This window comes from Rhyacophila brunnea, unplaced genomic scaffold, assembly GCF_057557595.1.
Source record: "Rhyacophila brunnea isolate RB1 unplaced genomic scaffold, BYU_Rbru_1.0 scaffold_21, whole genome shotgun sequence".
Lineage (NCBI taxonomy): Eukaryota > Metazoa > Arthropoda > Insecta > Trichoptera > Rhyacophilidae > Rhyacophila > Rhyacophila brunnea.
In genome coordinates, this window is record NW_028232871.1 from 1605752 (window position 1) to 1630145 (window position 24394).

At 32.1% G+C, this 24394-nt stretch overlaps 1 protein-coding gene across 1 annotated transcript; it reads right to left on the bottom strand.

Moving 5' to 3' along the window:
* Positions 1-241: 241 nt before the first annotated feature.
* Positions 242-6566, bottom strand: LOC147070587 (uncharacterized). Its single transcript, XM_085949013.1, has 2 exons — positions 6317-6566; positions 242-2936 (listed from the first exon to the last, which is right to left on the bottom strand). The coding sequence occupies exons 1-2, from the start codon at positions 6326-6328 to the stop codon at positions 819-821; spliced, it is 2130 nt and encodes a 709-aa protein (XP_085805139.1). The 5' UTR covers positions 6329-6566; the 3' UTR covers positions 242-818.
* Positions 6567-24394: the final 17828 nt, after the last annotated feature.

Below are 24394 nucleotides of genomic sequence, written 5' to 3' on the forward strand. Positions count from 1 at the left end.
TCAAGCTACTTTGGCAATCGGTTTTTATTTTATTAAATCAAAGTAGATACCTATTACTTCAATTATTACTAACCGATTCCTGTTCGTTGAATAAAAGAAATAGTTAAATTATACAAAATGATTTAAATTATTTAGTCGTCATATTGTCACTTTGGGTATATTGCAGAATGTATATCAATTTTTTAATCATTAATAATTATGATTTTATCTAAGTGTATAATTAATAAATAAAACAAAGATATAGGTAACAATAACAGTTTTAATATAAAAAATATAAAAAGGGTGCACTACAGATAAAATAATTACAACATATTAATTACAATAAATACTATAATGCTATGATTATACTAAAACTATGACGGTGTTTTAATTTCGTCATTTTTTTCGTAAGAAATCTACTTTTTTTTCGCTTACAATAATGAATGCTCATTTATTCAGAGTGTAAACAATAAAATAGATTTACTTGCGCATATGCCATAGAGAGCAGATTGGTTGCAAGTTAGTCGAGTGATTACTTTCTATAAATCTAAATAAACTTAATTAGCATACATGTTCGTTAAAGCTTATGTGGCACAAGCGCGCTGGAAAACTTTTACGTTCATAAGAATCATTTTAATATTCTTAGGAAATTAATATGATCGACTTAATAATACTCTAAATCATATAATCTAGTGACTTTTAGTGACCGTTGGAGATGATTCGTTCAATTGTATCGAAATGCGTTACGTTCATTATTTTAAAATAAACTATTACAAATAACGGTTGAACGGTTAACACAGAACAATTTGTATTTTTAATCTACATTGCTTAATATGATATTAATGCTTCAAGCCATCATCGACTGGAAGATTTCTACTGTATTTGATTGTATCATAATTATTAGAGCTCTGTGATTCATAACTATCGTCTGAATGGCCACCAAAACCACTGCCTGAAGACGAGAAAGAACTCTTGGGAGTTCCATAAGTCTCATGAGGAATTCCAAATGATTCTTTCCCGGAACTAAATCCGTGACTTGATGGTACGTATGACGAACTAATTCCAGATAAACCTAGATTTGAACCAGTGAACATATGTGCTCCGCTGGTTGAAGGAAGTTCAAGCTTTCCAGATCCAATTCCTTCATAGCTCAGTCCAGAACTACCAGAATAGCCACCGCTGGATCCACCAAAGCTTGGTACGCCATAACTAGATGATGGGCTGCTGCCGAAGCCAGATAATGAACCAGAATGACCGGCAGAAGAAGAATCATAGCCTAAACCACCTCCTCCGTGGCTTCCTTGACTGAAAGATGGTGCGTCTTGACTAGCAGACAGACCTGCCTGACCAAAAGTAGATGTTAAGTAATCTGATGAAGAAGATCCATGGCCAAATGATGGAGTTCCATAACTAGTTGATGGCGCTCCATAATTTCCGGATAAAGCTGCAAAACTAATAGCTGGTGCCGAGTGTCCAGCTGATGGTAAATTATAAGAACCACTCAAAGTGGGACTTCCATGGGAACCATCAGAAAAACCTCCACTGGATAATGAATTTGAAGAGTCATGCCCGGAAGAAAGGCCACTAATTGAAATGCCTTTGGGAACTAGGTACACAGGGGAACCTGATGAAAATAAGGAAGAGTGACCCGATGATGGGGCACCATATGATGCTGATGGGGTTTGGTGAGAGTATGAAGATGAATCATATGAGTTTGACGAGGAAGGGACTGATGATCCAAGATATACCGAAGGCTTAAATGAATGAGAAGAAGAAGGGGCACCATACGAAGAACCAACATCAGAGCTGCCATGAGAACTTCCAGAACCTGCACTCAGTTTACTGTAGTCACCACTGAAAAGTCCGGGGAATGAGTTTTTGATTGATGATGAAAAATCATGTCCACCAAATGATGAACCGCCTCCGCCTAAAGAAAATCCAGATGAAAGATGGCTATCATGACCACCGCCAATGCTTGGTACTCCATAAGAAGAAGACGGTGATCCATATGATACTGAAGGTGAACCATGGCTACTGCCAGGCGAAAACAATCCATGACCTCCAGAAGTTGCAAACGCTCCTAAACCTTGGGAACCTAATGCATATGATGGAAGGCTAGAACTAGAGCTTTGATGACCAGATGATGACAATAGAGATCCGAAAGATGAAGATGGTGTTCCATAAGAAGAAGAAGGTGATCCATAAGATACTGAAGGTGATGAATAAGAAGCTTCTTCCTTAACAAGAGCAGCATATTGTGGAACACCATAAGTCATCTGAGGCTGAGATGATATTTGAGAGTGACCAAATGTTTGAGGTGATTTGCTTGACAATGAGCCTAGGTGCAACCCTGATCCTCCGGGGAAAGATCCAAACTGAGAATGAGAACCACCAGACAATGAACCAAGATGTGAAAGAGATCCACCAGATAAAGATCCTAACTGAGAGTGGGATCCTCCAGACAAGAAACCACTTCCGTATCGACCTCCTGATAATCCATGTCCACTAAGACCTCCGGATGAGTTTGGGTTCTTTAAAGTTCCACTGATGGATGTGTATCTTGGAGATGTGCTACTAGAGTGTCCTCCCAAGAAAACCGTTGGAGCAGCATGGCTGATTCCTCCAAAGCTGGCAGAATGTCCTAAAGATTGGAATGAAGATCCTCCATGTCCAAAGTGTGGGGCACTGAATGAATGAGAGCCTCCTGAATGGCCCAGACCGGAGAATTTAGGTCCTCCTAAGGTGTATCCAGCTCCAATGTTCAAAGATCCTCCTGCTGGCTGGAGTTGCACTAGATGTGAAGATCTTGGAGGTCCGTAAGAGTACGAGGGTAGAGCAGCTTCTCTCTTGCCTTTGAGGTCGATGAACTCTTTTTTGTGGTTATCTGAGTAGAAACGTTTGCCATCTCGCTTAGCATCGGCAAAGCTTAGGCAGAATGTAGCCAATACCATGAACACCTGAAAATAAAATAAAATTTGGTGAGTTTTTTTCATGGTTTATATTTCTATTATTACAATCATATTGATACCTAAGCTAATGCATATTTGGTATGTCCAGATGTGTCTATTTTGAGATCGAATTTGAAAGATTTTAATCGATTAAAAACTAAATAAATAAGTACCTATTATAATTATATTATATTAATTGTTTGAATATGACACAATATTTTATTTGAATTTACAATATTTTTACAAAATAAAAGTGTAGTATTGATGAGAGTTTTGGGTATAATAATTATACGATTTCATTTTTAATAACAGACATACAGTAATTTGTGTGCACTAATCGATCAAAATTATGATAGTTTTAATATTAATGTATGATTACATTGTCGTTACAATTAAATACGCATATATTGAATTATAATGATATATATTATGTTTTATAATTAATATTAGGTACCTCAATAATTTATTTAAGGATATTTATCTATAAACATAATATAATAGCCATTTCTATAGAGTTTTATTTACTTAGTATATAAATAATATACAAAATTTAACAATGAAAGTAACATTTTATATAGAATACACAATATACTGTAAAACATAATAATTTACATATTATGTATTCTAAGAAATCTACCAAATTGAACTTGAACCCAAATTCATTGCAATCCGGGTGCTGAGATTTACTGGGATTTTTCTAATAGATTAATGAATTTATTTTAAATAACGTAAAACGTACGTTTTATTCACAATGGCATAAAATCTATTGTTATTTTTACAAATCAATGAATTCAACAATATTTAAAATATTATAATTATTTTAATAAATTATTTCCACTCCTTTAGTGTAGTAGATATTATGTCTCTACAAGGTGAAGGTTACAATGACAAAATTTTCTACATGACACGATTGTTAATCATTTTCTCGGCCACGTTGTTTTGTTCTCAATCAAATACACATTGAAAAAACAATATGCCAGACGCTGGATTCAAACCAGTGTCCAGGATTTTAGAGAAAATGATTATGCCACCGCGCTACTACTCTGCCATATTGTGATATAATTAAATTCTCTTGAAAAGGTGAGATAGTATACCTAATTATGTCTTGTATTATTTTCATCGTGTTTTGCAATATCATTTATTGACAATTTAATACTTAGGTACTGTAATAATATAGAAGATGATATAGTAGATAATTTAGCATTTCTTTTTGCAGACACTATTTTGTGATACAAGAAATAACATTAAAACAAAAGTCATTGAACTTCAATAAATCAAGTTTTAGCTGTTTAAAAATAATAACTCGTATACTGTCTGTATAATATTATTAATAATACCCAAAGAGATTTTGTTTTTTACGGATTTGTTTTCTATAAACAAAATAGACTAACTTTTTTGCTATTGTGATTTTAAAAACTTTAAAGTGTAAAACTTACAATAAAAAACTTACAAAAACAAATGTAAAATATGTCTATTACATTTATCATAGAATAAATCTCATTTAATTATTAATAAAAGATTACTATATAATATTTACTCATACCTACGTTCAATATTTTTGATAAAAATGTGTATTATTATATTTAGGTACTATTTTACCATAGTAATATATATTTTGTTTCACTTTGATAATTAAGCTTTTCATATATCATTAGCGATCCCCGATGAGGACACAATATATATGATTTTCTCAAAGCTTGAGTGTTTGTAATTGTTTCACTTATATTACGAGATACAATACTGATGTTAAGTAGTGTTAAAAAGAATAAATTATATGAATAATATATATATATATGATACGATGAATTAACAGAATATAATATTAAATAATATTTCTAAATAAGATGTTTCACTTATTTCTATCAACAAAGTAACATTGATAGTGATTTTAATATGGTTTCTTATTAAAACAACTCTATTTGTATAATAATGAAACCATTTAACTGTATAAATATTACTGTCAGAGAAGATATATATTGAAATTAAAATTAAAATTAAAATACAGAAATAATAGTGAAGATGTTTTATCGTAATAACAATATATTGTTTGAAATTATTCTTAAATCTCTGAGCTTTTATTGCTCCTTGTTATATGTAACTAATATTATTATTATGGATTATTAATGTAAAATATTAAAAGTTTAATTAGTAAACAAAATATGATCATATTTTTCTCTAATAAATATCTGTCCTCTAATGAGCAAGACATTGTGTTTATAATATATCACACCGAGGAATATAAACTACACTTTATAATTAATAGTGTTTGCTATCAACTCTTTAATTTGATTGTAATTTATAATATTTAGGTTATTAATCTTAGAAATTACATAATATTATGATATTAATTTAATATTTTACCTGAATTTCCCACTTTCATTATATTAAATACATTGTGTGAAACAATATGGATTACATTAATTTACTGGTGAAAACAGAATATTCATATTGTTTATAATTAATTTCTATTTTTTATTAGTAGTAACTAACTGCCTGTAAAAAGTGTATTTTTATCAGTTAAAATGTCCATTTAACCGGACGAAACCAATCTTGATTGACAGTAAATTATGTGCACAAATATTTTACATTGAGTTTCGTATGTAATGAGAAAATATTCATTGAAAGATTCGAATTTCATGAAAATCGTAAGCAAAATGGACTTGAATTTTAATGATACAGTGTCTTTCCATATATGCCTTATTTAGACTAAGAGCATTTATTAACTCTATTCCGATTAAAATTAGACATGCAATATAATATGTGCACTATCTCGTGAATTGTTTTTTGCTTTTAATTAGGATAACAATTGCAAGACAAAATTTAATGTGGTCCTTGATAATAATTATTATGTTTGTTTTACCATTAGTTTATATTGATGAAAAACTGCATATCAAAAACGATACATGTATCATATAATTAGTATTTATCATTTTAATAGTACTAACTGTTGATTTTTCTTGCTAAAAAGACGTTGTTTATTAAATATAAAATGCAATAGCTAAAACTTATTCGACATTATATTTTAATATCAATATTCGCAACTGATATGAAGTACATTTTAAAGCTTTTTATACTAACAAATTTAAAAATAAAAATTCTGTGTACGATAGAAAAGGATAGCATTTTTTAGAAAAGCAAAACGCATATTGAGTTTATGATATTTTTTCATTATAATTTTCATTCTTTATATGAGAAATTTATTATTTTATTTGTTATTTTTTCTAATGTATGCATAATAATTTGGCATATCCGCTTAGTTTGCATTTTTGAAGATTTACCTTTCTATTTTCCTTTTTCTTTTGCACACATACTTACTTGTTGAATATTATATAAACACTACAATAATAAATATAATATTATAATAATTATATATTATGTTTTCAACTCACCAAAAACTTCATTTTGAAAAACTTAAAAACAGACACCACAAAAAAACGCCGAGAAAAAACTGCGAGTCCGTTCGCTTGGCGGGAGAGAACGAAAGTGATTTCAAATCGTCTCTCTCTTTCTCGGGACGGATATGACAGACACGTGCTCAATGCAAATTTCACCGGACCATAGAGACGCACCGGAACTGCACACTATGTAACTGCTCCGCGGGATAGCTCAATACGCGGCGAAGGACTGGAAATGAATGATACATCATCCGCGGATTTCACCAAATTTATAATGAGAGGCGGTACACGCGTCGCTGCCGACCAAAGAACACAATCACCGGAGATAGTCGAATAAGAGCAGAATGCAACGGGGAAAGAGACAATTGTTATTATCATGGCGCCTTCGCGGTATGTCAAAAAGTAAAGAAGAAGGTTGATAAGTCTGCATAACTATAACATAATTATTATTAAACAAGAGCTATAATAATAATTGGTATATAATGGCTATGAAATCATGCGTTTAGATTCTTAAATCAAACAACCAAATCATGTATTAATCTACCATCAAGACATATTGATATTATATTATGTCAAAGTATAATACAGGGGAATAAGACCACAAGGGCCTAACTGTAAAAAGCGTGTGTTGCGTTAATTCCAATTTCGGTAATGCTGTACCAACGGTTGAATTCAAGGATCTAGGAACACGCCAAGGGTGGTTACCGCCCGGGTGTCGACTCAAAATTGCTACCTCCCCTAAATATGTTTTTTTTGTAAATATAACAGAATTGAAAGAAAAGTTGAAACAATTATTATTGTATTGTCATTAAAATATTGACTTATTTAAAATGTATACAATATAACATTCTTAATTATAATATAAAGCATTTTAAATCCATAAATATGTATTGACTCAGCACGGAAGCATTTATAAATGAATGGGCTACTTTTTTTTAACTTCATTCAGTTAATTTTATATAATTGAAAAATACATATTTTTAATAAATCACCAAAATGTTTTGTCGGATTTTTCCGCCCTTGAATCCTGCCGCCCGGGTGTTTTGCACCCCTAAAACGCCCGCTTGGCGCAAGGGTAACTGGAAAGATATTACTATGACATTTGAAATAAATTTAAATTCGCAACACAGAAACACGAAAACGAATAAATATTATGTTAAATACAATGCATATAAACCATATTATGAAAATGAAAAAGAAGGTACTTAATAAACTGCGGGCTTTTTCTTCTGTCATGTCCATGTGACTATTCCTAACCATGCCTTGGCCATCGTCATGGCGGCGTCATTGACTTCAAACATGCGAAGTCCTGCATGCTCCCAGGTGGCAGATTCTCGACAGACACCATTGAAAAGGCTACGTAGTCGCATCTCTTGCTCCATATCGCAATTATTTCCACCACAGGCAGTTTCAGAATCCTTGTTGGTATAATCGAAGGAAACTATTTGTAAATTTTAGGCGTGATTGAGCCGGTGTAATATGTCGGATGTCCATATAGTGGATGTCTTTCATCACATATTTGGGCTGTGCAATGTACATCGGCGGTTACTTCTCTATTGACATCCGATGGTGAGTCCATCTACATTATAAAATGTGTACTTTTACTACAATAATTGTAGGTTTTAAGCATACCGTTAGTATGCGCCAGACGTCATGTCAGGCTGTGCATGTGCGTCTGGTCAATGCACTCTCTAGAGATAAAGACATTTTTAACGATGCATTATGTATTCTGTTTTTTAAATTCTATTTTATTGTTTAATTTGTATTTTTTTAATTATTGTTGTTTTTTATTTTATTTCTTTTCTATAAAAATTGTTTTTTTTTCTTTGTTTTTTTTTCTCTACCTTATTTTATCTCTAGTTGATTTACTTGTACTTATTATTCTAAATGTCATGCTGTGTACGTCTTGAATTAATAATTTGTTATGTGATCAACGTGTCTTTTTTAAAATAAATAAAAATTAGCATAAATTATTATTCAGGGATGAATCTATCTTTCACACATGTTGTTGACGGTCATAAACAGGACATGCATCATGCATGCAATAATATATTAAAATACATCAAAAAAAATCTTTATAATTTAAATTCTACTTCTAGTGAACTATCCATCAATCCAATTTATATTTAGTTCCCAAGCATTTTGTGATTCAGTATGTAGTAATAAAATAATGTGTTAGTCAAACATTTTTCTGTTGTTTAAATCACCTCAATTTCTATTGAAATTCTTTCATAACTTTTAGTGCCTACAGTTTATTTAACAGAAAATTATTTTAAAAGAAGCTATACGTACTATATTATTATAATATATTATATGTACAATATATAAGACTGTCGCATAGGTAACTTATCTTTTACGTATCATATGGTGTATAAGCTTTAATAACTATGTAAAAAAAAATTACAAATACATTATTTGACGCTCGTATGTATTATTACATCAATAAACGCAGAGATATTCAGTGTGCAACGAAGCGCCCTGGAGCGCCCCTAGTAACACCCGGGGGCACCACAAGGTTCAATTCAAAAATAAAATTCCAGACGATTTAAATCCAATTTATTGATACATGGTCATAATTAGTGAATCCAATCCCGAGCCAAAATCTTGATCCCGGGATTTCGGGATTACAATTTGACGATCCCGGGATTGGCACTTTTTTCAATAGTTAATATAAAATTTCTATATATACAAATAACGTTGAAAAAATCGGTGAAAAATAAATTTAGTATAAATTAAACTATTTAAGACATTTATTGTTAATATTATGTACGTTCAATCTTGGAAATACATAGGTTTAATGGAGTAAACAATATTGTTATATGTATAAATAATAATGTGAAAGTAAAAGAGTTTTATTTATTTTTAAAAAGATAACAAATACAAGTTCAATTAAAATAAATAAAAAAATGACAAACGCATTAAAAAACATGGTGGAATCATTTTGTTGAAAGTGCGAAGCATTGTTTTTTCCAATCTTTCTCATTTTTATTAATTTATGTGAAAAAATAAAATGAATTGGCAAGACATGGGTAATAATCAAATAATAATAAAACTTCATACAAACTCAGTTTATTTCTAATGTGTGCATGTTATTAAAAGTATTTTTTCTTTTCATTTTTTCGTTTTTATTTTATTTTCCATAAAAATTGATAAAAAAAACTCAATCCCGAAAGTTTTGGGATTATTTTTACCAATCCCTGGATTCATAGGTATTGAAAATGGTTCGGGATCCCGGGATCGGAATCCCTAGTCATAATGTCATTGGCTGGATATTCATGCAATTATATAATCATTATATGAACTATTTACATGGAATCCTTGCTTCGATGTATCATTCTCTTCATTGAATGTAATAGAATATAATGACAATATTAATCATATTAAAGTCTACCATTAATGCTAACGTTTTCCAAATTTGCACGTTATTTTTAGTGCCACAATTTTTGAGTCACATCAGGTTAACCCGTGCCATTGATCGGTGTAGGCGCGCTCACAAGGTAAGGGTTTTCGAGTCACGAAAAATACAAATTATTAAAATAATAGAAGATTACTTCTTCTTCTCCATTGCCAGAATCTCATGATTGAGGATCGTTTGACTGTCGACCACCTTTCTCAACGGGTTGACCCCTCTCCTCTTGGCATTCTATGTATACCCAACGCCTGTGTCAATGGAAGACCCGTTGTACCCAAAAATAAGTGAAACCATCTACGGCATCATAATAATATGTTTGTTTTGATATTCCGATACACTAAACTAAAAGGTAAGACAGCGCGGACGATACAAATGGATACTTCTTATCCTAATAATTATGACCTTTAAGCAACGCGCATTCGATAACCACTTGTAGATGTGATACATTGCTATAACTCGTAAGTAAGCACCTGCAGGTCAGGTTTTCATCGCCAAAATAAAAAAAGTGTCTAGGTATGAGGTTATAAAGTTCGAAGGGGTCCACTGTTGAAGCTAGTAGGTGGTACCTACCTGATAAGTTTTGTTAATCCCGCCCCCTAACATTATAAATTCAAAAATAAATTATTATGGATATTTTGTCGAAATAAACCCCACCCAAACCATTTTTCTGTGTATGCATCTTAATTAGTGTAATTTTAGGGTGCCGAAAAAAAGTCATCTAGCACCATTGGCGCCGTCAAATGAATATATTTGAAACACTTTCTATAAACTCTTCTATAAAATATAATATATTATGAAAAGACATTTTTTTTAATTGATAATAAATCTTACAACATTATATCTCATTACATAGATAAAGTGCGCACATCAGCCCAGTACGTATTAGAGATTGATTGTTCACTTACAATCTTGGACCTATTCAATATTTCAACTCATTCAAAGCTTAAGCAACATACAATAAGAATTAATTAACACTATTCTTCATTCACGTTATCTTTGAAATAGTTATTACATTTTTGACATTGACGAATTCTATTTATGGTGTATTGTTTTATATTGTAATTTGTCAGTACTTACTTACTTATTTATGCACTATTTCATTATTATAAATTATGAGTATTATGACTCACCGATTAATAAAAAAATACCTTTGATGTCATTAACGCCATCATGATACTTAAGTCAGTTTACCTTGATTGCATAAGGGGGGACGTGCGCCGCATAGGTTACATATACCGTTTTAAAAAAAAAAATTTTTGGTTAGGTACATGTTCAAACAAGCGCGTTAATATGATCTTACTCCCTACTTTATTTATGGTTTGTCAATTTATGTGCTACGGCCGTATGTTGTAGCTTAACCACTGGGGAATGCCAATAGAAATGGCGTATTTCAAAAAGATACTACCTTATTCTTAGATCAATAATTATTATAAAGCAAACATTATTCGTAGAATGTTTATCACATTTGAATGGTCAAAGACATGGCTTATAATCAGTATCTTTAGAATTATCTTAAAATGTGTAAATCTTGCCCATTTTTCGAATAATAAAATGCCTAATTCTTGTCAAATTTCGGATCACAGAGATTTTCAATATAATTTTTTATCGTAAATATTTCACTATAATAATGTCGACATCAATTTTACTAATGGTTTTCTAAATGCAACACCACTGCACATAGATGAACTGAAATATATTATAAAACATTAGAGCGAGAGGTTTAAAAGAATACTATTTTATGTAATAAAAATACTTTATGCAGTCATCAACTGTTTAAAAGATATATAAAGGATAATAAGGCTCCAAAATTATATAAATAAATTATCTACAACGTTTAAGGAATGTCCAGGGTGATGCTCTGAAAGTATCTTAAAATTTCCATTTTGACGTACGCGAGCATGTGGGCCGTTAAAATCGATTAATTATTGAGACCATATTAATTGCAATTTTAATATCTCAACTCTCCGATAGCATTACAATATTATTGTTTTCATTACATATTATATGTTTACTGCAGAATACCTAGGAAGACGAGAGCAACACGGATTCTTCGATGTGCCGCATGGTGTACATAATATGCTCCTAATCAAGTCATACAGATTGTCAATTACTCGTAAATTATATTATTAATAAATCCATTCATATCCACTGTAATATACAATAATTCATTTAATGCTATTTGGTTATTAGTTTACTATGGCTATATATAATTTATATTCTCCTCTCCTCGGTTTGTTTTCGCCGGATCCTTCAGTTTTTTTTTGTCATATTATATTCGGCAGAGAAGATGACAACCCATAAAATTCGTGATGTTGAATTGGGTCAATGATTGAAGAGGCCGAAGGCGAGCTCTTCCACATAAACAGACCAAATCACGATTGCCACAGGTTTTGCATTGACAAAAGCCATACGTGCCAGTATATTTCAAGCAGAATGGAGAATCAAAATCATCTGGATTGCGTTCCTCAATCGTGTGATCCAGAGAAGATTAATTTGTCTAGCAATGGCCAACAACTTATTGTAATACAGAGAAATATACAGAATGAAAAAGTAGACTAAATTGGTTTGCATGTTTGCAGATTAATAGGATATACAGTTTGGTCTAAGTGCGCGTCTCTCTACTGACATATCAGCTTGTTGCAATTGTTGCAAGTGCGTTATTTGATAACTAATCGTCTGTGCACATGCTCTTCTACCTGCACCTCAACTTTCATTTTTGAAAAGTTTAATCTTGTAATTTTAGAACCTTCAAATATATATCAATCAATTTCATATCAATATAAAATTGTTAACAATAATAGTATATTCTATTAGCTATCCAATTTTAAGAATATTGGGTCAGTGGTTTGTTTTTTAATTATTAATGGATAATAATTAATAATGAAACAGAGGTCTGAGACTGCGTATGGTACGTTGTTATGTTCTCTCAATTCTTTTCTATGTTATTGAAGTATGGACGCTAAACTAGGAGATGTCACGGAGACTTGAAGCTTTCGAGATGTGGCTGTATAGACGTATCCTCAAAATTCCTTGGACTGACCTGGTGACAAATGTTGAAGTTCTCAATCGAATGGGGAAGGACTGAGAAGTTCTACATAGTATAAAAACCAGGAAACTACAGTACCTCGGCCACCTTATGAGACGACAAAAGTACAGCGTTCCCCAACTTATCATTCAAGGAAATATCAACGAAAAGCGTAGCAGAGGACGGCGCCGCATTTTGTGGTTTAAGAACCTCCGTGATTAGTACGAGTGCAGCTCAACTGAACTATTTCGGGTAGCAGACGACAAAGATTGTCTTGATGGTGGCCGACCTCCGCTAGGGGATGGCACAATAAGAAGAAGAATAATGGATCAAACAGACAGACAGACACAGTAAATAAATTAGTACTAAATCAAAATAAATACGACGATATCAAAAAAAAACATAATATTTGAATAATTTTACATTTATTAGTATAAAACAAAGTTTTGCCAATTTGGGTAAATGTAAAGCTAAATTGAATGTCCAACTGGTATAAAACAAGCCAAATTCAAGTTCTAAGTCAATTTTGAAGATACATATTTATGCAAAAAACAATCAACCCATATTTTTTAAAAATTATGTTAACAATGAAACATTGTTCTCAGCCATCTATTCACATTCTATGATTTATTGAAAAATCATCTAATATTCATTATATTTGCATGCAAAATAAAGCATCCATTTAACCCACAACTTTGTATTTTTTCAATGTTTATTGTTATCATAAAACAGGCATCTACTTTGGCAGCATTATGTTGATTATATATTCAGTTGAAATATAAAATCTGGAGTAAGTATCCACAGTTCAAAAAAAAATGTATATTGTTAGCCATATTTTTTAAATATAAATTACGATTTCCATTTCAAGATGGATCATATAATATTATGCATCTCTACGGCGTAAAATTGTTTTAAAATATTTTTATCTAGTCACCCATGATAAGAGATTAGGACAATCGTATTTTGGTCAAATTCACATATTGTTTTTCAATCATCATAACCCAACATATGCACCAAAATTTTAAGAAAAAATCCTTGTTATATAAAAGTGAAGCTATAGCAAGCTTCACACGTATGTTTTAGCATTTATTTTCTAAGTTCAATATTATGACAAACATGTTACAAGCCTAAAATAATATTCGGTACTGTTCGGTTATGAGGAATACAGCGGAAAACACATTTTGAAAATACCCGATATACTGGATTATTTGTTAGTTTGGGTTAGTTTAGGTTGGGTTAGGTTAAGTTAGGTTTGGTTAGGTTAACCTAACAAATAATCCAGTATATCGGCTATTTTAAAAATGTGTTTTCCGCTGTATTCCTCATAACCTAACAGTACCGATATTTTAATACAACTTTCATCATTATTTAAATGAAACATCACGTGCAATGAACATTTCAAACATTAGTACGTAAGTAACTGTCTAAAATATGACGTCAAAGCAGGCTACTATTTTCATATCGTCACTGTTCAGGCAGAACAGATATATTGAGTTAGTTATACCAAAATGTTCGTTATTTCAAACTTTACCATCTGGAAACCTTGTTAATAAATAAACAGTCTTTATTTTAAAGTCATCCTTTTTACGATTACTTGATAAACTCATATGATAGACCATTTCAAACATTTTAACAACTTCAAAGTCAAATTATTCAAAACTAGTATTTTCCAGTTAGTGTGTTCTGCCAGAACAGAGACGATATACTAAAAATATACAAGTATCTTTATATTAATTAACTAAGATATTAAAATCGTCTAATATTGTTTTAAGTTAAAAAAACGTATGTTTTAATTCACGTATGGTCCAAACTTTTTGATTAAAACAGAGTTTTAAATAATCATGTTGTTGATTTATGACAGCCAATTATTATTAGTTTCAGTTTGATATTTTTTGTGTGGGTTGGTTACTTTCTGCAAACATATGTCTGCTTATGACACAAACAAATTTAATGATAATTCATATTGATGATTATGATGACAATCAGTAGGTATTAAAAACAAGATTTTTGTCACTTTCCCAAAAGCATTCCATACTTTCATCTTAGTGTTGAGTTACTACTTACACGTTTAGTAGTAGGCTTAACGATCGATTGTATTTTTTTATGAATAAAATTATGGCGTCTCAAACTTTTTGATCACACGATTATCTCAGTTTCTTGTTAATGGTGGTAAATTTAATATTTATATTATAAAAATGTATCGTTTTGTTTAGAAAATAAACAAAAATTTAATAATAAATAACTAATATTATAGTCAAAAAGATTATTTACTGTGTTTATGTAATGCAGTTGCGAGATTCATAAACAATTATTTACCCATCAGTGGCATGCGGTGAATTTTATTTATAGGAATTCTATCGACAGAAATATATTTGCTCTACGTAGCGTAGATTCTACACTTTATATTTTTCTTTGAATATGAAAGCAAAGAAAATCACTCTTAGACAATTATTTTTATAATATGTATTATGGTCAAAATCGACTATTTCTGTACTCATAGTATTGTGAATTTATCGCAATTAATTATAATAATGATATAATTATGGTCATGGCCCCCACATCCTAAAACGGACTCTCAGGCCATGGTGTTTGGCGCCCCCCCCCCCCCAAGTTATCGCTAATATTCCACATCAGTGTTCTCCAAATGGTATTCCATGTATTTTTAGTGTTTTTTTTATATTTATAAATAAATCCATTTGAATTATTGAGCTGTTAGCACTCGGCATCGTATTATGAAATACTGTTCGTGAAATAGCGCCGCAGGCGAATTTTTTTGCTATTAGGGCAAATTTTTGGTGAATATTTATCTCACATAACTGTTCAAGCCACCATATCGGGCCTCCTAAGTCAGGGCCCCCAGGCTAGAGCCCTGTCAGCCCCCTCCCCGTGGGGGCCATGAATATGGTATCTAATTGCAACAGTATGAATTACCCAAAGACATTATTTATATTAATTATGAAGTTTTTTACTAATATTAAACCTTGCATAACATTATGAATAAAATCAATATTATGTTTCGATTTAAAACATAATTAATAATCAATATGCAATTTTAATATCTCTTTTTAAAACTTTGCACCCATTAGACAAATTTATAATACTCTAGTTCGTTGATTGCGATATATTCTCTATAATATATTTCTATACATATTTATAATCAATGTTAATGTTTGTTTTTCTTAATAAAATAAAATATATAAAAAATAGTAAATTTCTGGCTATGCTTCGCATTCACAGCGTCTATGGATTACACGCCACTGGTACATATGTGTATTGAAGAAAAATATGCCTTCAAAATACAGTATTTATTTCTTATTCAATATCCAGATCAGGCTTGACAACCGATATCATCAGCAATTTTTAGCTTGCTTCTTCTTCTGTGCCCTATTTTGATTTGTCGGTTCATTATCGTTTATACGAAGCACATGACCTGGCCACCACAGTCTTCCAATCATAATTGATTGAACGTGTCATTTTTTCCCAACAACAAACTAATATAGCTCCTCATCATAATATTCATAATATTATCTTCTACAATTCATTTTTTTCCGTCCCAATTGAAAATTCTCCGGCACATATATGGGCCAATCAGGGGCGGCTAAAAACTAGTACACTTAAAAAAATCTGTTTTCAATTTTCAGAATAAATAACAATTTTTTATTTCCAGTAAAATTAAATTTAATGCATTAACTTTTTTATTCAACCAAATTATTCCAAATCAAATTATTAGCTGCCGTTGAATTCCTCCAATAATGATTAATCATTAAATTTAATATCTAATTTTGATCAAAACTATTACAGCTTTATGTGCACCTTGACATTTTAGATTTATAGGAAGTTTTTTTGTTACCCTAATTTTGAAAGTCATCAAAAATGTATTGATTTTTCAGTTAAAATATCACATTTAATTATGTATCAAATAGAATAAAAAAAATTAAGTAATATATTGTATTGAGTGCATAATATTATAATCTATTCTTGTAAAATGTCAGTGTCTTATATCCCAAATTCTTGGAAATATTTACTTAGGTATCTTTAAAGATAGAAATATTCGCTATCATACACCACTTTTATTAATAAATAAAATCTAAAAATAAATTTATCATTTTATTTACTAGCTATTATTAACTATTTAATTTAGCTATTCTAGTAAAATTATCGACAAAAATAATAAATCAAAACAAATTGAAGCTAGTGGTCAATATTGAAAACGAAAATGTTAAAAACTAAAAGGTTTCCAAAACTGGAGCTTTGGCCCAGCCTACTCTGATTTTGTCAGCTTTGTACCATGATTTTAGTTTTGTTTTCATTTACTCTTAAGTTAATCTCTAGTGCGGCCCTTTGGAGGTGGTCAAATTTTTTCTTCCTGCGCAAGTTCAGGGTTAAAATTTTCCACTGCACCATAATATATTCCTTGCAAAGAGGCTGGCAATATAACCTCCACTCCACGTTAATTTGATATCATTTGAGAACCATTAAAAACTTTTGTTGAACATTTGTTCATCCAATTTCAAATAATGACAGGTATCATAATGATGAAACCGTGCGCATCAAATGGGTAATATATATTGTGGTTTTATACTCTGGTAAATAAAATATTTCCTAATCTCTCGATTTGAACTTTGTGAGGTTTATCCCAATGTTATTTGATAGAAAAATACAAATGTCTCAATACAATACATACTTAGAACGCAATACTACGAGTACGTCATTATATTATGTAATCACGTAATAATAGGTTGTGTTAAAATCGATCAAATTTGTAATTTGTTACTTTGAAATTATTATTGCATATTTTCTATAGATGCAACCTTTGTTATTTTATTATTACTAGAAATTGATTAAATTTTAATTTACAAAATATTTTTCTGAACTCTGTTATTAGCTTCAAAATTTTTAACAATTGTATCAAAATTGATAGAACAAATGTTTGCGACGGATACCTAGTGGGTGTACAGTGGTATGACTTTAGAAGTTACGAGAGGATCAATGAGAGAGAGGATTCAACTCTCATCTCTCGTGAAGAGGACTCTCATCACGGTGAGAGTGAAGAGGCTCCGTTGGACCTGGTCGGCCGCATGCTGCGGACGCCTAACAAGAAGTTCAACCTGGTTTGCCTATTATTCAAGCCAACCCGATTCTAGTGTCCTGGAAACCCGCTAAACACTATCAATAGAGTGTATGCAACGGAGCTACAGGATGCTGGCATGACCTGTGCCTAACTAAGGAGCGGATATAGTTTTTAAAAAAGAATAAGATTCGTGAGGTAAATTCTTGTAATTTAATAGAATTCATTGAAAATTTATATTGAAGAGTGATAGCTAATCAATACGTATCTAAAACCATTAAAAAAATCAATATTTTTACAATAAAAAAAATATGTTATAAAATATTAATTCCTTAAAATATCTCATGTTATTATAACGAGCTATTATGTTTATAATAAAATTTTCTCATTTTATGTTTAATTTAAATACATATTTTTTTCATAATTTTCTAAAAGAAATACTTTTTATTTATATCAAACCTCGTATTGGTATGGTCACAACAAATATGTATTATGGAAATAACGTAGAAAGACTACAAACAATGGATAAAGATGCATACAAGAAAATGTGATGTAATAACTGTCATCAAACTTATGAAACGGCAATGGGTAGGACACGTCACTCAACGAGTGAATAAATGTTGGATAAATACACTCATAGAGTAATAGTCAAGAGGCACTATGACTAGGTGATCACAACAATGCTCTTAAACTTACTATATCGATTAAATCGTGAAACAAATAACTAGGAACCGAGAAGAGTGGAAAGAGCTACAAGAGACCTCCGTAATTTAAAACCTTAATAGTTCTGTGGTAGTTCATAGGTATAGGTAACTGATAATAGCTTAAAACAATACGTTGTATGCTAGGTTTTATTTGTATTTAAATGAAACGACTTTTGATGTGTACCATATTTTATTACAATATTCTCTTATTTCTTAAATTCTTATTTGTCTGGTGGTTGTTTGTCCGGTACAAATCTTGCAATCAATTTTTAACTAACTTTCCGACTAGCTAGACATTTTAAACTTTTAGAATATATCAGAACACGATGCCAATGCATTTTTTTAATACTTTTAGCCATTGTTGTTCGGGCCAACCTTCTACCAACACCAAGTACACTCCAAAACCTCGAAACAGTCGACGAGTTTGTATATCTGGGATCGACCATCAGTGGAAAGGGCGGATGCGAAGCGAAAATAAGAAGGCGCACACAGATTGCAAAAAATGCGATGACACGCCTTACCACTATATGGAAGGATCTGGGAATTTCGATTGCCACAAAAATGATGCTTGTGCAAACATTAGTGTTCTCGATATTTCTATACGGAGTCGAGTCGTGGACCCTGAAGGCAAGAGAACGGTAGGCAATTGATGCCTTTGAGATGTGGTGTTGGCTGAATGCTTCGTATTTTTTGGACGGAGCACAGGATGAACCAAGCAATCATCCAGAGATTGTAGATAAAGGAACGGCTCTCGACAATATGTCTGAGACGATTTTTATTCTGCAGTTTTTTTGGACATATTGTCAGGCGCAAACCGGACAGCCTGAAGAGACTGGTAGTTTTGGGTAGCCTCCAGGGAAGGCGAATCAGAGGAAGATTATCTGCGCAATGGAGCGACCAAGTGAAAGAGCTGACTGGGGGCACCATCCATTCTGCCCTGAGAGAAGCGGAAGGTCGAGAAGGGTGGAAAGCCTTGGTCGCTCAAAGGATGGTGAAATTTAAATGTGGTCACGATCCTCAGCCATGAGTGCACGACCAAGAAGAGAGAGCCATCTTAAAGTAGAATTGAATTCATAATCAGTTAATTCTATTTGTATGAAAAGTTATTTCGGAAGAAATCCGTAATTCAATCCACTATCCACTAGCAACAAAATTATTAATACATACGTGCGTTACTATGGAAATCAAAATGACGTTTCAGTATTATTTCTATCAAGTACACATTTTTTTGATTGTTTAAGCTAGCAAGTCAAGTTTATATGATTCAACAGAAAATTTAAAAATGTTGTATATAAAAAGCTATTTATATCTTATAATTATTTCATGATCAAATATTATCCACATTACTTTGTACGCGTTCTATAAAATATAATAATGTGTAGTCTAGTTCGTAAAGTTATAAATACAAAATGGTAAAGCACCGCCGAAGGACCGGTTATTCTATTAATGTCCATTTATTGGATGAACTTTTTTTTTTAATTTAACTGTAATATAAAAATATTACAATCGTAAATAATAAAATAAATCATTACAAAGACGAACTTGACACCGGATAAAATTGTAGCAAGTTGTGAAAGAAAAAATTTATTGCCCGAGGTGCACTTAAATATACACCAATTTACCAACAGATATCTCCGAACAAAACTGTTTAAATAATTATTTTCAAAACACCAACAAATTTATATTCTTTAGTCTTATTATTATAATTTATTAATATTGTTCTTATTCAGTAAATTGGCAGATCCTTGCGTTGGCAATTATTGTGAATATATCCTGCACTGTCTAAAATAGTTTCTGCATTTTTTGATACATTTGGTAGTAAAGAGGTGGGAGAATACTATTTTGATCGTCTGCTTCCTTGTATTTATTTGCAATACTGTTCTTCTTCTTCTGTGACTATATCCGCTCCTCAATTAGAGTACAACTAGTACAAGGACACTACACGGCACCTCCAAGAATCGTTTGCCAGTCTCCTTGCATCTCCCTAAGTTATGTCAGCATCCTATAGCTTTGCCGTACTCACTATAGGTATGGATAGTATTTAGCAGACTTATTTAAGACTCTAGAATTTACTTGGCTTGAATAACGGACAAACCAGGTTTAAATTCTCTTGAGGCTTCTGCAGTAGATAGCTTATAATGATAGGCTACTTGGTCCGTTCTTGTTTCTCCTAAAATTACACACCTAATTGACCGTAAATACATATTCTCAAAGCACTGTATATGGTTACTATGAGCCTTCATAAGGTGCCATGACTCGCTAAAAGTTTCGTTCTGCTCCGTTTTAAGTCCGCGATATTCCACATCCAGTCGAATGTTGCTCCAGCCATTTTAATTCATATAACAAAGTCTTTGCAAAGTACTATAAGGGATGTTCGTTGTCAAATTACTTTGTCCCAACTGCATCCGTAATTAGTTTGATATCAGATAGGTTGCTCGCGTGTGTGACATACGTTCGGGCAGGTGTGAATAATATACGAGTTGATGTTTTATATCATTTATATTATTGCGCACATTAACTTGTTTATTATTACACAGCAAGTGGCATCGTGTTTAATTATATTATATCACTAAGGTTTAATAATAATGAACCTTTTAATTTGATAATTCAGCGAAGGACTGTAGCGTCATAATAACCTCTACACAAGAACGACGTATCTAGACAACTGTCAGATTCTTATATCCACTTCGCCATTGTCAATGCCCTAAACATGAGCATAGACAATGGTGTTGCAGTTGTAGAGTTGGATAGAACCTCTACAGTGCCATTTTCCGTGACGTTGGGTTTTCTCACGTTGATTTTCAATCCAACACGAGACGAATAATTGTGATGCCATCTATCGATTGTCTTTTGAATGCTCTTGATTGAGTTTTCAAATATGACAGCATCATCAACGTATTTCTAGTCGCACAGCTTCACTGTAGAAGTGACAGTTATGCATCGGTCAAGTGATATAACTTTAAATGATTTACAAGATTAGCTGAGCATAAATCTTTAATTTTTCAACCGTACCCGGATAATATTATTAAACGCGTAAATATATTTTTAATATTTAAAGCAAAAATTGATGTATTAGCACAATGACACATCATGTTGTCTATTAGTTAATCTTAGTGCTTGCAACAATTCATCACAACTAGGTAAAATGTTTCGTATCCGGAAATTTGTACGTATGCTACAACATGACGTGGCGAATTTTATGAGATGTTTTTACTAGGTTAGGTTAGGTTAGGGTTAATCTAATTGGAACAGTACTATTTGCAAACTATCGCCGCATTTTGTATGATACGTACAAATGTATTCCACGGTGAAATGTTCAACGAAGAACTCGTCATTTGATAAAATGTTATACGAACTCATGTTTCACGTACTGCGGTGTACGAATAAGTATCCCACGATGAACTGCGTACCGTCGCTTAAGAAACAACACCGCGGAAGTCAATTAACAAGTTATTATTATTATTAAGTAATCAAAAAACATTTTTTTAACTAAACACAAAAAAAAATAAGTTAAAAGGTATCAATTTTCAATTTTTTGAGACGTTTTTTGTTTCCCTTGAAAATTTTAATTAATTGACTTCCGCGGTGTTGTTTCTTAAGCGACGATACGTACAACTTACATGTAACCAAAATGTTTAAATTGCAGCGATCGATTGATTGGTCATTCGTCAACCAATTTTTAGTCGATAGCGGTCGCATTTTTTATTTTATAATATCTTTTGACCCTTTTTTATTTTTAGCAGTACACTGCTGGTCAAAGCATACAAATTTCACGTTCAAGTAAGGGAGAAACTAACATAATATTATTATTGGGTCATCGCTCGGCGTTCGTCAGTCATTTCTATATGAAAGTTTTTTGGCGCTGATCCAAAACATTGTGAATGAAAAAAAAATATTTGCATACTTCATCCACACGATAGTAAATAAATTTGTCGTGGCAAGATCGATCGCGAGAAATAAAAAGGACTTTGGAAAGTAAGTAGTTCAATTTCATTCTATTGAATCGCCAGTTAAAATTATTACAAATATGTTTCGTTCCGCGCGAACTTTCCAGAATTTACTATTCATAAAAATAATTGACGTGTCTTTAGAGCAAATAAAAATATATTCTGTGAATAATGCAATGATATCATACGGATATGATATTTAATCAAAGTTCGGAAGATAAAATAAAATCTTTTCTACAGACCCGCCTTGTTCATTTGTGCGAAATATGTATTGCAAGAGAGAACCTAAAAAATACTATTCATTTTTCGTCAGCTGAATGCAGAACTATTCTAACTCACATTTGAAATATTTTGCAGAAGAGTTTTTTGAAACAGCCTACTTCAGTTATTTATTATTTATATGGACAATTGTATGCACTATTTTTTTCATCAATAATACTACTAAAATATGATGCATTCATTTATCCATAAAGATTATAAATAATTTCAGTAAGTGGTTTCAAAAAACTCTCTCCTCAAAAATTTCAAATGTAAGTTAGGATAGTTCAGTATTCAGCTGACGTTTTGTTTCATTTAATATTTACTTAGTAATGTACCTACCAGTGTATTAAAGTTATTAAAAGCTGTTGATTAAAACCAGTTCTATGCCGCCGACAAATTATCTCGCTCTATGAGGCCATATTCGACAGGCTGCACATACAAATTTCGCGAGTTATCTCGCCCGACTTTAAACTCAAATTACTATCCACTGTCGATTGATTTGTATAATCTAGAAAATGAAACACAGTGACATCTGTTTAAATAATTATTATGAAATACTTTTTCTTCTTCTTGGTCGTACACTCATGGCTGAGGATCATGACTAATTTTTAATTTTGCCATCCTTTGAGCGACCAAAACTTTTCATCCTTTTCGATCTTCCGCTCAGTGACGTCCCGTGGGGGTAGACAGATTGAGCGTCGCTTGGGGGCGGCAGTTACTCGAAGGGCGGCAAACGAAAAGAATCATTAATTTGGTATAGGCATATAGAAATAGCTACCTAAATTTTGTAATAACGTAAATATCTTAAATTAAGAATTCAGTTCACTAGTTGGAAACAGAATGTATTAATTAACATAAAAGGTTTAATAAGTCTTTAATTTTTTTTCGCGATGTCTAGCTTACTTCCGTTGCCTTTTGACGTACTTGATGACCAGAAACGGTACGTGCAGATTTGCAGTTTAGTGCAGGCTTTGTGAAGAAAAAAAGCGACATGGATTTTCCTTGATTCATCAAGATAGAGCAAATTAATGTATCGCAAAAATTACATGTAAGAATTCACTGTATTACCAACGTCAAAAAATTCCCACTTTTGGGGAAAAACTATTTATAAACTAAATTTTGTTTACTTACGTATATGTACATATAACACATTTTTTAGATATTGGAGTCATGAAAGGGTGATAAAAATACTGTATAAAAAATGGGCCGGCATTTTTGCGCTGCCTAAGGGTGGCATTATTTTGTCTAGGGACGTCGCTGCTTCCGCTTCTCTCAAGGCATAATGAATGGTGCGCCCAGTCAGATCTTTCACTTGGTCGCTCCAGCACGCAGACGCTTTTTCTCTGCTTCGCTTTCCCTGGAGGCCACCCAAAACCACCAGTCTATCCAGGTTGTCAGGTCCGCGCCGGACAATATGTCCAAAAAACTGCAGAATAAAATTCGTCTCAGACATATTGTCGAGAGCCGTTCCTTTATCTACAATCTCTGGATGATTGACTGGTTTGTCCTGTGCTCCATTCAAAAAATACGAAACATTCAGCGCCAACACCACATCTCAAAGGCATCAATTGTCTTCCACTCCCTTGCCCAGGGTCCAAGACTCGACTCCGTATAAAAATATAGACAAATTGGGTATTACAGCGATCTAAGTAAGA